Source organism: Hemitrygon akajei, chromosome 10 (assembly GCF_048418815.1).
Source record: "Hemitrygon akajei chromosome 10, sHemAka1.3, whole genome shotgun sequence".
Lineage (NCBI taxonomy): Eukaryota > Metazoa > Chordata > Chondrichthyes > Myliobatiformes > Dasyatidae > Hemitrygon > Hemitrygon akajei.
The window spans coordinates 74,779,795-74,794,385 of NC_133133.1; the positions used below are offsets into that span (position 1 = coordinate 74,779,795).

The window sequence follows — 14,591 nt, forward strand, 5'->3', positions numbered from 1 at the left end:
AGCCCTTCACTGGATCTGATCTAAGAAAGATCCTCCTTCTCCCTCCACGGATGCTGCTCGAAACTCTCCAACTTGGCAAAATTCTCTTTTTAACGTGGCTGTGCAGCATCTGCAGGATTTGTCGTTTGCCTCTGCACTGCCAGGGTTTCACCATCCCGCAGTCCTTTTCTCTGCATGAGTTCCCCCTCCACTCCCCCCAGAAAGGGCAATCCTTCCCACTCTCTCCTGCTCCCACCCTCTCCCAGCCAGGACCACCAGCCCCGCTGCCACCCACGGTCTCCTGATGTCACACTCCCATTCCTGGCCCCACCTTGTCCCAGCCACGAGTGACAACCCGTCTTCTCCTGGTGAAACCCACCCATCCGTGCTTCAACTCCTCTTCCGTTCTCCCCACCACCTCTTCTCAGCAGCCTAAAGCAGGGTGCCGACCCCTGCCTACAGGTGCTGTCCTGTCCAGGGCTCCTCCCTCCGCCGACGCTGCTCGACTTCTTCGCCCGCCGGAGCTCTGGGTCTGGGTCTGCTCGCCAGTCACCGGGCGGGTTCCCAGCCTAGGGTCCACTTACCCTCCGGCTAATGGTAAGGGTCCTTGGCATTTAAAAAGGTTGGGAACCCCTGCCGCACCTTCTGGAAACGTCTGTGACGGGATCGCGACGCTCAGTTTCAGGCGGAGAGCGGGCGGGCGGACGAGGTTCGCAGTGCCGAGGTAGCAGCGGCAGCAGCATTGGGATCTCGGCTCCGACCGGGGACACCCGTGCTTCACCCTCCCGGCAGCCAGCGGAACCCGACCGTCACCGGGCGGACTCCGGCCGACAACTTCTGTTGCCGGGGACAGCGGCGAGCGAGACCGCCCAGTACCTCGGGCGATCCAGCGCTGCAGCGGCCGGAATGTTCGCCAAACTTTTCATCCTCCTCCTTCTCCAGCTGGCCATCCAAGCCAGGTGAGTTGTGGTGGCTTGATGCAGAAACCGGCCGTCTCCCTCTGACTCTCTCTGATCCTCTCCCTCCCACTGTCTCTCTCTCCCCCTCTCTCTCTGTCTCCCTCTGACTCTCTCTCTCACTGTCTCTCCCCTTCTCTCTCTGTATCTCTCTCTGTCTCCCTCTGACTCTCTCTCTCTCCTTGTCTGTCTGTATCTCTCTGTCTGTCTCTCTGACTCTCTCCCCGTCTGTCTCCCTGTCTCCCCTCTCTCTCTCTGTCTCTCTTTCTCTCCTTATGTCTCTGTCTCTCTCCCTCTCTCTCCCTCTCCCCCTCTTTCTCACACACACTGTCTCCCTCTCTGTCCTCTTTCTCCCTCTGTATTATCTCCTCTCTGTCTGTCTCCTTCTGCCTGTATCCATAGCTCTGACTCATTCCTCTGCCTCTCTTCTCTCTGTTTCTCTTTTCTCCTTTCCCTGTCTCCCCTTCTCTCTCTCTCCCCTCTCTCTCTCCCCCCTCTCTCTCTCTCCCCCCCCCCCCCCCGTCTCCTCTCTCTCTTTCTGATTTGTTGGAACCTCAGGTTTGTGGTTTCCCCAGACTTTCTCCCCTTTGTCTCATCTCTCTATTCTTCCCACCTCTCCCTCTCTCTTTCCTTTTTCCTCTCTTCTCCCCCTCCTACTCTTCTTTCTATTTCTCCCCTCCCCTCTCTGTCCCCCCTCCTCCCACTCTCTTTCCCCTCTGGGAGAGTGGATCCCTGTTGAGTGAATTGGATATAATGTGACCCTGACGGTGGCAGAGGGCTGGAATGAGCATATTCTCTGTGCACTGTGGACTCAGACAATGTCTGGACATTCCTGATGAGACGTAATCCAAAGGTCAAAATAAAATGCTGCAGCTGCTGGAATCCTGACATTGAAACCAAATGCTGGGTTCAGAATCAGAATATATCATTGATATATTGCATGTAATTTGTTGTTTTGTGTTCCCCAGTATAGTACAGAGACAAAATAATCTATCAATTATAAAAACAAATATTGCAAATATAATAACATGGGTTTAAGGACTGTTCAGAGACCTGGCGGTGGAGGGGAAGAAACTGTTTCTAAACTGAGTGTAGGACTTTAGTACCTCATCCCTGATGGTAGTAACATGAAGTGGGCTTGTTCCGAGTGGTGAGAGGCCTTAATAATGGATGCCACCTTCTCAAGGCAACCCTTTGGAAGATGCCCTGGATGCTGGGGAGGGCAGTGCCTGTGAGGAGTGGCTGAGTCTACAGCCCTCTGCGGCCTCTTGCGATCGTGTGCACTGGGGCTTCCACACCAGACTGTGATGCAACCGGTTGGAAAAGGCAGTGGAGCAGGCTGCATCTGTGGAGAGGAGTACAGAGGTCAGGTCTCAGGTTCGTAGGTGCCCATCAATGTGGAGGCAAGATTCAGTATTTTCTAATTCTCTGTTTAAAGTAAAACCAAACTGATGATTTGCTATTTTGATGAAGGGTCCTTTACTGAAAACATTAACTCTATTCGTCTCTCCACAGATGCTGCCGGACCTGCTGCGTGCTTCCAGCAGGCTCATTTTTTGTTAATAATTTGGTGATGGGGAGGTGAAGCCTTAGGTTCAGGCAGGACTGAAGGGAATGCCGATCCCAGGAATCCTGGGACATAGGCATAGGTCGGTCACTGAGCTTGGAAACACTTAATGATAGAATGACTCAAAATGGGTGGCCATTCGGTACATTGTGAATGTGCCAGCCCTCTCGTGGAGCTAATCTGTTGCTCCTGCTTCATAGTGGGTCTGTATTCCTTGGAGTTTAGGGGAATGGAGGGGGCCTTTATTTAAATGTATAAGATCCGAAAGGGCTTGATAGGAAGATGTTGAAAATGTTTACACTCCCCGGAGAGCCATGAGGACATAGATTTAGTTATTGGATAGGAGACTGGCTATTTAAAATTAAGGTACATAGATACTTCTTCTTTCAGAGTGTGGTGCAACTCTGTCCCAGGGATAGAGGAAGTCAGATAATTAGATGCAGTATATTTAAGGTGGAGGCAGATAAATATTGAAAGATGGAGGGTTATGGGAAGTTGTCTTAGAAGAGATGAGGCCAAGGGCAGATCAGTCTTGATCTAGTAGCCTACTTTTTCTTCTACACTCCCATGCACTTGTACTTCCTTGTCTTCCCCTCATTACCAACCTTCAACCTTTGGATGTTCATGCAACTGTCTCAAGAAGGGAGAGGTTGGAGGCCAGAGGAGTAAGCAGGCTTGAAGATTGGTCACACACTATAGAGACACAGATGGGACTAAATCAGTGATACCCTCACATTCCAATGAAAAACAAACTGTAACTTGTAGGATGTTCACACCTTCCTTGGGAAGCATGATCGGATCTATACAAATTTCACGGCGCGTGCCGGTGATGATAAACCTGATTCCGATTCTGCTTCCCATCGTCTACTTGGAACAAAAGCGTCCCCATTCAGTGGAGAGAGCTGCTCATCTTGCATCCAAATGAGACAAAGCAAAGAGTTAATGTCTATGAGAGGGTGCTGTGTAGAACACATCCCAACCATCCACCATGTTCAAAGACGGTGATGTTAATGCCTCCATACATTACAGTAGTGCCAGGCGATCAGTGTTTGCAATGGGGCATGAATCCTTGTGATTAGAGCTCCAGAATGCTGTGTGCAGTTCAGATAATCATACTACAAGAAGGAAGTGATTAAGCTAGAGAGGGCATAGAAAACACTCATAAGGATGTTGCCAGGACTAGAGGGGTTAAGGATTGGATGGGCTGAGTCAGTTTTCCCTCAGTTGGAGGTGGCTGAGAGAAGACATGACAAAGGGAAATAAGATTACAGGTAACATAGACAGGTAGATAATGAGAGTCTAATTCCTGGGGGAGGTGTGTCTGAACCTAGATAGCAAAGGATTCAGGTGAGCTGGAAGTGGGTTAAAGGGGATGTGAGATGTATTATTTTATGCAAAGAGTAGCTGGTGTCCGGAATGAGCTGTCAGAAGATGTAACTGTACAGGGTACTGGTGAGGCCGCACCTGGAGTACAGCGTGCAGTTCTGATCTCCTTACTTGAGGAAGGATATACTGGCTTTGGAGGCAGTGCAGCGGAGGTTCACCAGGTTGATTCCAGAGATGAGGGGTTTAGACTGTGATGAGAGATTGATTCACCTGGGACTGTACTCACTGGAATTCAGAAGAATGAGAGGAGATCTTATAGACACATATAAAATTATGAAAGGGACAGATAAGATAGAGGCAGGGAAGTTGTTTACACTGGTAGGTTAGACTGAAACCAGGGGAGAAAGCCTCAAGATCTCGAGCAGTAGATTTAGGACGGAGATGAGGAGGAGCCATTTCTCCCAGAGAGTGGTGAATCTGTGAAATTCTCTGCCCAGTGAAACAGTGGAAGCTACCTCAGAAAATATATTTAAGACAAGGTTGGATAGATTTTTGCATAGTAGGGGCATTTAGGGGGTATGGGGAAAAGGCAGGTAGGTGGAGAAGAGTCCATGGCCAGATCAGCCATGATCTTATTGAATGTTGGAGCAGGCTCGATGGGCCAGATGGCCTTGTCCTGCTCCTATTTCTTATGTTGTTATGTTGTTAAGAGATAATGGTGGCAGGAACAGTAAGAACATTTCAGAGGTACCTGAATGAACAACAAACACAAAATGCTGGTGGAACTCAGCAGGTCAGGCAGCATCTACAGGTGGAAATGAACAGTCAACATTTTGGGCCGAGACCCTTCATCAGGTACTTGAATAGGCAAGGTTTAGTGGGATAATGAATAAAGTGAGATTAATATACAGTAGACATGGCAAGTTGAATCTAGTTCAGTGCTGTACAACTCTCATTTGATGACCTTGTGATTGCAGCTTTGTAATAGTACAAGATGTCTTTGAACATAGTTTTGTGGATGTTGCAGGATCCCTTGTGATCAGAACTCTGTAGTGGTGCGAAATTATTTGTGATTAGACATACATGATGTTGTGAGACCCTTTGTGACAGAACTGTGTGATATGCAAGACTGCTTATGATCAGAAAATGAAATGTAATAAACCACAGCTGCCAGAAATCTGAAATAAACACGGTGTTTACACTGGTAGGTTAGACTGAAACCAGGGGAGAAAGCCTCAAGATCTCGGGCAGTAGATTTAGGACGGAGATGAGGAGGAACTGCTTTTCCCAGAGAGTGGTGTATCTGTGAAATTCTCTGTCCAGTGAAGAAGTGGAGGCTACCTCAGTAAATATATTTAAGACAAGGTTGGATAGATGTTAGCGTATTAGGGGAATTAAGGGTTATGGGGAAAGTGGAAGCACTGAACTGATCAGTCAGCATCTATGGAGAAAGAAGCTGCTCTAGTTTCAGGTTGACACCCTTTCATCAGAATTATTGATCACTGTCCGATGATGCTTTGAGATTCTGTGGTCAGGACTCTGTGGTGGTGTAAGGATTCTTTCAATCAGAGTCTTGTTGTGGGCTGGATGGTTTGCAATCTGTGTAGCACCAGGCTCTTGCTGAAGTACAACTTTTAGTTTCAACCAAGACAACACTCCACACCCCAGCAAAGGGCTTACGTTTATATCTTGCTCACCAAATGAAACCCCTGAACTGGCTATAAACTCCAACCATGCAGAATTCATTGTGATTGTGCTGGAGGAAGTGCAGAAGAGTTTCGTCAGAATGCTGGTTGAATTGGAGGACGTAAGTTACAGGGAGAGATTTGCCTTGGATTTCATAATGTTGGTGTTTGACGTAAGAAAGTTTGAGGTGAATACGGCTATCTCAGGTGGAGTGAGAGCTACCTTCTTTAGTGTTCTTGCCAGGGGAGGTATTGTGAAAATGGGCCCCCTAGTGAGGGTGTCCAGGCAGAGGACAGAGCCACAGGGGTGTGTGTTGGCCTTCTTTGGTTGGATGTAGGAGAATGAGGGGTGAGCTTACCGAAAAGTTTAAAATTATGACAGCCATAGATAAGTTGGATGATAACAGTCTTTTCGACAAGGTAAGAGAGTCCAAAGCTAGGGTTAATTGATTTAGGGTGAGAAGAGACAGATTTAAAAGGGACCCAAGGGACATTTTCATGCAGAGGGTAGTAGAATATGGAATGAGCTGCCAGAGGATGTGGTTGTTGGTAAGTGCAAAAGTACCCTTTAAGAAGCACTAGGGTAGATACATTCAGGGATGGGTCTTGGTGACAACCAGGTGGGTGAGCACCATGGCCAGCATGGACTTGTTGAGCTGAAAGGCCTGTATCCATGCTGTGTTGCTCAATAATTCTATGGCCACTAAAGAATGTGGATTTTTAAAATCTTTCCCTTAGAGAGCCCCAGAAAGTTACTGGGTATTTTCAAGGCTAGGTTAACATTTTTTGATATAGAGGAAATTACAGATTATGGGACATGGTGGAAATTGCAATAGTTAATGTGACAATAACATCTTAGGCTTTGGTGGCACTTGGGAGTGATTAAATTCCTGACCAGTTTTAAGACGTGAAATGTTAATCTGCAGTCAATTCTACCTTGGCAGCTTGGGAGAGAGAGAAGAAATCTGTTCTGAAATTAGTCCCGGTGATTTCAATCACAGAGCCAATGTGACAATTTCTGGCTCATTCAAGCACTTCAGGGTGGAATATCTTGTTACCCATTCTGAACTCCAGACCCAGCAGTGTTTGTTAGTCTCTATGTTCGTCGCCTGGTGTGGACGTCACTGACAGCGCTAGTGTTGTCCATCTCAAATGGCCTCAGAACCAGTGAGATGGTTGATAATTAACTAATTTGTGATTAACTTTCTTTTGGTATAACTTAGGACCCACACAGGATATGAAGCATTTAAAAATGGACTTAACTACCATAGCCAAAAAAAAATTAAAAAGAACCAATCAGAACTTTGGATGGTCCATTTAATTCTTTCTTTTCTCCTTGTTCAAAGATGATTGATTCAGTGATTACAGTATCACAGGAACACAGTGTTAATATCCTTCATGATACACACTATTTATAGTTTCAAATTAGAGCACTGCTATCTCTATCCAGCACACACTCAAACCCCTCCCAATGAATTCTTGGGATCAATCGACAATGGTGTGAGATCCTCCCCATCACCAGGGGTCTGTGCGGAGACCCACCCCTAGTGATCAGGAGTCCATGATGGTCTATAATTGTAACTGTGGGCCATTTGAGGTGACTGGTGTAGATACCCTTTGTTCTCTGGGCAGGTGACAGTGTCCCAATGGAACCTGTTCACCATTGTTACTATCAGCAGCAAAGCAGGAGCAAGTGGTTTGATGGTGCCGAGTCAGGACGCTTTACCTCAGACCAAAAAAAAAACATCTGCAACAGGACAGATGAACTGGTAACGGTGTGAGGTAGGAATGTGTTTGAACTGATACTGATTACTGGGCTGTGTCTGCACCGAGCTGAAATAGTTGAGGAAGTGAAGTGTTTGAGAAGAGGAGGAGGAATGCAGTGGAGGGGTGAGACCTGACAATGAGGCATGAGAAGAGTAATCTCGACACACTGGATCAGTAGAATCGATATGGCTGGTGATTAAAAAACTAAGGCACAGATAACAATAGTGATGGTATTCTGCGCAACTAAATAATCTTGTCAGAGTATTAATGTAGAAATAATATGAATGTATAGCAAAGTTACTACAATAATCATAAAAGTCTGAAAAAATCAAACTGGAAATCTGGTCTACAGAATAAATTCACAAGATGCAGTCCAGACATTAACGTACAACAGTGCAAGCAGGGAACGGGGCACCTTACATTTTGTAATTTGCTGAGAGACAAGACACATTAGTTATTTCATCATAAACGATCCTTTGGGAAACGATAGTCATAATGTGGTAACATTCCAGACAGTTTTGCAGACACATTTATAATACAAATGTAGAGCCTTAAAGGTAAACCCTGTTACATTGATAGAGGGGATTAAATGGCAGAGATTGTTTGGAAGATCAGTCTTAAACATATGATGGTCAATATGTGTTAAAGGAATATTTGAGAATTCCTTTTTGTAAGGTCTTACCTTCCCCAGAAGAAATCCCAGTGATCTAGAGATCAGAAATCCTGCACCCTGCACCACTTCCTCAGCCACTTACTCATCTGACCTATCATCCTATCCCTGCCATGACCAGCAGATAGTACTGGAATTACTACCTTGGAAGACCTTCTCATCAATCTCTTCCCTAACTCCCTATACTCACTGCTCAGGACCTCTCTATGTCATCGGTGCAGATGGGCACCGCTGGCTGCTCACCCTCCCACTTGAGAATCTTCTGCCACCACTCTGAGACATCCAGGACACCAGCACTCAGGAGGCAACACACCATCCTGGCTTCTGTATTGTGGCCACAGTATCTGCTGTCCCATGCATTTTAGTGTAGGAAGAAGATTTATGAACAATTACTTGGGGTCCGAGTCCATAGGATGCTCAAAGCAGCTGCACAGGTTGACTCTGTGGCTAAGAAGGCATACGGTGTATTGGCCTTCATCAATCATGGAATTGAATTTAAGAGCCAAGAGGTAATGTTGCAGCAATATAGGACCCTGGTCAGACCCCATTTGGAGTACTGTGCTCAGTTCTGGTCACCTCACTACAGGAAGGATGTGGAAACCATAGAAAGGGTGCAGAAAAGATTTACAAGGATGTTGCCTGGATTGGGGAGCATGCCTTATGAGAATAGGTTGAGTGAACTCGGCCTTTTCTCCTTGGAGTGGCGAAGGATGAGCGGTGACCTGATAGAGGTGTATAAGATGATGAGAGGCATTGATCTTGCGGATAATCAGAGGGTTTTACCCAGGACTGAAATGGCTGGCATGAGAGGGCACAGTTTTAAGGTGCTTGGAATAGGTACAGAGGAGATGTCAGGGGTAAGTTTTTTATACAGAGAGTGTTGAGTGCCTAGAATGGGCTGCCGGTGACAGTGGTGGAGACGGATACGATAGGGTCTTTTAAGAGACTCCTGGACAGGTACATGGAGCTCAGAAAAATAGAGGGCGATGGGTAACCCTAGGTAATTTCTAAGGTAAGGGCCTGTATTGTGCTGTAGGTTTTCCATGTTTCTATGAGTAAGGTTGAGAGCAGGAATAAGGAAAAAAATTGAATCATTGAACAAATATTTTGCATTAGTGTTTAGAATAAGGTAAACTCACACTATTCCAGATATGACAAGTGTCCAGAGGTTCAGCAAAGTGCATGGTTTGGAACATGGCTTTATGGAGGGGAAGAAGAGGCAAGGGAATGGGAAAGCTTTCTGAGTATGTGACTGGTAAGGCTGATAAAAGGGAACTATGAGCTAATGTTTGCAGTGATTTTTAAAAGCAACACACACAAAATGCTTGAGGAACTCAGTGAGTCAGGCAGTATCTATGGAAGTAAATAAATAGTCAACATTTTGCCCGAGAGACTTCATCAGAACTGGTAAGGGAGGGGGGGGGGGGAAGAAGATGCCAGAATAAGAAGGTGGAGGAGGGGAAGGAGGACAAGCTAGAAGGTGATAGGTGAAGCCGGGTGGGTGGGGAAGGAGATTAAATAAGTAAGAAGCTGGGAGGTGTTAGGTGGGAAAGGCAAAGGGTTGGAGAAGAGGTATCTGATAGATCATGAGAGTTGACCATAGGATAAAGGAGGGACACCATGTGGAAGTGATAAGCAGGTGAGGAGAAGAGGTAAGAAGCCAGAGTGGTTAAAATAAAAGAAGAGGGAAGGGGGAGGGGAGAAAGGCAAATTACCAGATGTTGGAAAATTAAAGAATTCATGCCATCATGTTGGAGGTGACTTTGATAGTTCCTGGTCATAGCAGAAGAGGAAGCCATGGACTGGCATGTTGGAACTGGAATAGGGATAAGAATTAAAATGGTTGGCCACCATGAAATTGCACTTTTTGCGGATGGAACAGAGATGCTTGATAAAGAGGTTCCCCAATCTGCGTTGTGTCTTACCAGTGTAGAGAAGGCTACGTCAGGAGCATTGGAATCTGACGACCCCAACAGATTGGCAGGTAAAGTGCTGTCACACATGGAAGGCTGTTTGGGGTCGTGGATGCAGGTGAAAGAGGGAGGTGAAGTACTTCTGCCCCTTGCAGGGATAAATACCAGGAGGGAGATTGCGGGGAGGAACAAATGGACAAGGGAATCACAAGGGAGAAATCCCTGTGGAAAGTGTGTGTGTGGTGGGGGGGGGGGGGTGCAGTTAAAGATGTGTTTGGTGGTAGATGGTGTAAGTTGCAGAGAATGAAATGTTGGATGCGGGTCCTCATGTGATAGTCGAAGAGGAACTCTATCCCTGTTAAAGTGACGAGAAGCTGGCATTCTTAATGGAGAATAGGAATAGAAGAGCATAGGGATTGGACATCCACGGTGAAAATGAGGTGATCACGGCCAGGGAATTTCAAGTTGTTGAGATTGAGAGCATGTGAAGTGTCTTGGATGTAGATGGGAAGGGACTGAATCCGGGGGATAAAATGGAGTCAACAACCATTGGTCAGCAGGTGGACTTCAATGTACAAAACAAAGTCAGGTCATTCTGGGAAGCATCAAAAAGCCCAGTCAGGTCTGCTGAGTAATTGCATTGTTCTGTTCCTGTTACTCTGAAGTGGGCCCCTGGCTTCCATTTCCTTCTGGATCTTCACCTTCCATTCATTGGATATCAGAATGCAGCAGTGCTTCTGACCTCTGGAACTGAACAAAAGTTCTACATGAAAAGGGTAAGGTGAAGGCAATAGATCTGAAGCTCTTGATAACTTCTCCCAGGAGCATTAAAAGGATTTGCTTTTAATTTGGATTAGTATCAAGCTTTCATAGGATGATCTTTCCAACCCCACCATCAGCATGTGAGAATGAGGTTCTGGTTTAAACCCTCATTAATGAAATCCAGCAATCAGAATGTATTAACAAAATATACAGGAATTAGAATTTATTATCAAATCCCAGAATGTCCCAGGAGGCAGGTTGAATGGATCAAGGCTGTATCCTCTAGAGTTTAGAAGGAAGAGAGGGAGTGTGGTCGTAAGACATGAGAGCAGAATTAGGCCATTCAGCCCATCAAGTCTGTTCTGCCATTCCATTGTGGCTGATCCCAGATCCCACTCAACTCCATATACCTCACCATATTGTTTGATGGCCTGACCAATCTAGAAATGATCAACTTCCACCTTAAATATACACGTGGACTTGGCCTCCACCACAGTCTTTGGTAGAGCACTCCACAGATTTACTACTCTCTGGCTAAAAAAATTCCTCCCTACCTCTGTTCCAAAGGATCGCCTCTCAATATTGAGGCTGTGCCCTCTAGTTCTGGATACTCCCACCATAGGAAACATCTTCTCCACATCCACCCAATTTAGTCCTTTCAACATTTGGTAGGTTTCAATGAGAATCCCCCTGCATTCTTCCAAATTCCAATGAGTACAGGTCCAAAGCTGCAAAATGCTCCTCATATGTTAACCCCTTCATTCCCGGAATCATCCTCATGAACCTTCTTTGGACTCTCTCCATGCCAACACATCTTTTCTGAGATATGGGGCCTAAAATTGTTGACAATACTTTAAGTGTGGCCTGTCTAATGTCTTATAAAGGCTCAGCATTATCTCCTTGCAGTTTTATTCTATTCCCCTTGAAGTAAATGCCAACATTGCATTTGTCTTCTTTACCACAGACTTAACCTATAAATTAACCTCTGGGGGTCTTGCACAAGGACTCCTAAGTCCCTCTGCACTTCTGATGCTTGAACTTCTCCCCATTTAGATAATAGTCTGCACTATTGATCCTTTTAACAAAATGCATTATCATACATTTCCCAACACTGTATTCCATCATGGTCTCAATGATACGGGGTGAGCCATTTAATGCCAAGATAAAGAGATGTTTCTTCTCTCAGATGGCAGTGAATTTTTCAATCCATCCTGGGCGAAATGAAGGCTCAGTCATTGAGTTCATTCCAAACAGATTTGGAGAATTAGAATCAGATTTAGTATTACTGGCATATGTTGTGAAACTTGTTAACTTTATGGCCCCAGTACAATGCAATATATAATAAATACAGGAAAAAAACTGAAATACAGTAAATATATGTATATTAAATAGTTAACTTAAAATTAAGTAGTGCAAAACAGAAATGTCAAAAAAAGTAGTGAGGGTTCAATGTCCATTGAGAAATTGAATGGCAGAGAGGAAGAAGCTGTTCCTGAATAGTTGAGTGTGTGCCTTCAGATTTCTGTACTTCCTTCCTGATGGCAAAAATGAGAAGAGGGCATGTCCTGGATAGTGGGGGTCCTTAATGATGGACACCACCTTTCTGAGGCACTGCTTCTTGAAGATATTTTGAATACTATGGAGGCTAGTACCCCTGATGGAGCCGACTAATTTTACAGCTTTCTGGGGCTTACTTCAATCCTGTGCAGCCCCCCCCCCCCACATACCCAACAGTGATGCAGCCAGTCAAAATGCTCTCCACTGTACATCTTTAGAAGTTTCAGGTGACAAGCCAAATCTCCTCAAATTCCTAATGAAATGTAACTGTTGCCTTGCCTTCTTCGTAGCTGCATCAATATGTTGGGAGCAGGTTAGGTCCTCAGAGATCTTGACACCCAGGAACTTCAAACTGCTCACTCTTTCCAATTCTGATTCCTCTGACGATTCGTTTGTGTTCCCTCATCTTTCCTTTTCTGAAGTCCACAATTAACTTTTGGTCTTACTAATGTTGAGTGCAAGGTCGATGCCACTACTTGGCATACCTCACTCCTGTATGCCCTTTCGTCACCATCTGGGATCCTGCCAACAATAGTTGTATCATCAGCTAATATATAGATGACGTTTGAGCTGTGCCTAGCCGCACAGTCATGGGTGTAGAGAGAGTAGACCAGTGGGCTCAGCACATGTCGCAGAGGTGCACTGGTGCTGGAAAATATGCAAGCATAGATCAGCCGTGATCTTGATGAATGTGTGAGGAGCACCAAGGTCTGAATGGCTGACTGCTACTCCCGCTTGTTCCATTCTCATTGTCGTGGCGTCAGAATGAGAATCAGTTTGTGAGGTTTAGCATTGCTAGGGCTGGTCACAGCAGCAAAAAGGTTAAAGGGAATGAATGCAGGGAATGCAGGCGTGAATTGACATCTATTATTAATGATACAAATCAGTGTCTCGGCCCAGACTTTTTCATGTCTTGAAACCATAATAAACAGCAACAATGACAAAACAAATTAATGTATGGACTACATGGTGACAGCAGTTATTAAAAAACTTTCATTTATGTTAAGCCCTGTGAGTGTTATTCTTAATAAAGTCTGACAATTTGATAAGCAGACCCAAATTTTGCCGTCAATTTTATTTTTATTTCTAAACTGTAACACATGGGGCTGTGCAGGAAGTGTTTTTGACACCTACAGCCAAGTCCCAGCTGAAAGCAGTCTTTCTTTTATTTTGCTTATTGCTTCATTTGAAAGCGAAGTACAGACTCTAAATGGTAAGAGGCAGGGACAAGGGAGCAATATCATGAGTGGCTAATTCATCATTTTCACTCTGGTTCTTCTTCTAAGAGGTGTTAAATCTAAACCATTTCATATCATCGTCCAGCTGCGGTCCTTGGATAGGCATCTTCTGGCGTGCTCCAGGAGCTGGCATAGTACAAAGCTCCAGATAAGGAAGGAATGGTTGGTCTTATAGTCTAAGGATCACCTATACACTGTTTCTACAATTCTGGGAGGTTTCTACAGTTGCAACCCCCAGAGTTTAGGTGCAGTCCCGGGGCACAGCTGCTCTGGATAAGACTAGACTAACCGAACCTCACAGTTCAAGGCTGAGGAGCTGTCTTGGTGCTGAATTGCAGTTGCAAGTTTAAAGACCATAAGATATAGGAGCAGAATTAGGCCATTCAGGGCTGATTTATTATCCCTGTCAACCTTATTCTTCTGCCTTCTCTTTGTAACCTTTGACATCCTTACTAATCAAGTTATCAATCATTGATTTAAATATACCTAATGACTTGACCTCCATAACCATCCGTAGCAATGAGTGCCGCAGATTCACCACCCTACGACTAATGAAGTTCATCACTATCTCTGTTCTGAAGGAACGTTCTTCTATTCTGAGGTTGTACCTTCTGGTCTCCCTCAATATCAGAAACATCCTCTCCACATCCACTCTGTCTAGGCCTTCAAAACTGTAGTCCCAGGGATAAAGATTAGTCCAGGATTACAGCTGAGTCCTGGAGTTGAGGTAGAGTCCAAAGGTTGGGAGCAGACCTAGGACTGGGATAAATTCCCACAGTTTGTGATACAATCTTTGGGTTGGAGTACAGTCCCAGGGTTGTGTTACAATCCTGGCATAAGAGTACAGTAAAGGCACATTACCATAGCTGTGGTATACTCCCAAGGGCTGGAGTTCAGTTTTGAAGTTGGGATAAAGTTCTGTTATTAGTGTATAATCCTGGGGTTTGCATATAATCTATGGATTTGAGGCACAGTAACTCCTAGTGGTTGGGGTAGAGACACATTTTTGGGTAGAGACACATTTTTGGGTACAGACAGAGTTGGGGTTAAGACTTAGGTTTGGAATTAAGTCTTAGGACTGGAGAACGGAAGGTAGTGTCAGGGTTGCAATGCAGTCCTATGAACTGAGATACCTGAGAAAGAGCTTAGCAGTCTAAGATGCCACACTGCA

General features: G+C 45.2%; 1 protein-coding gene across 1 annotated transcript in view; it reads left to right on the top strand.

Annotated features, from left to right (window-relative positions):
* The first annotated feature begins 748 nt into the window (after positions 1 to 748).
* Positions 749 to 14,591, top strand: part of LOC140734482 (gamma-aminobutyric acid receptor subunit gamma-4-like) — a 622,978-nt gene continuing 609,135 nt past the window's right edge. The window contains exon 1 of the mRNA XM_073058485.1: positions 749 to 938. Within this exon, the coding sequence (XP_072914586.1) occupies positions 886 to 938 (53 nt within the window). The 5' untranslated portion in view covers positions 749 to 885. The remainder of the gene's footprint in view (positions 939 to 14,591) is intronic.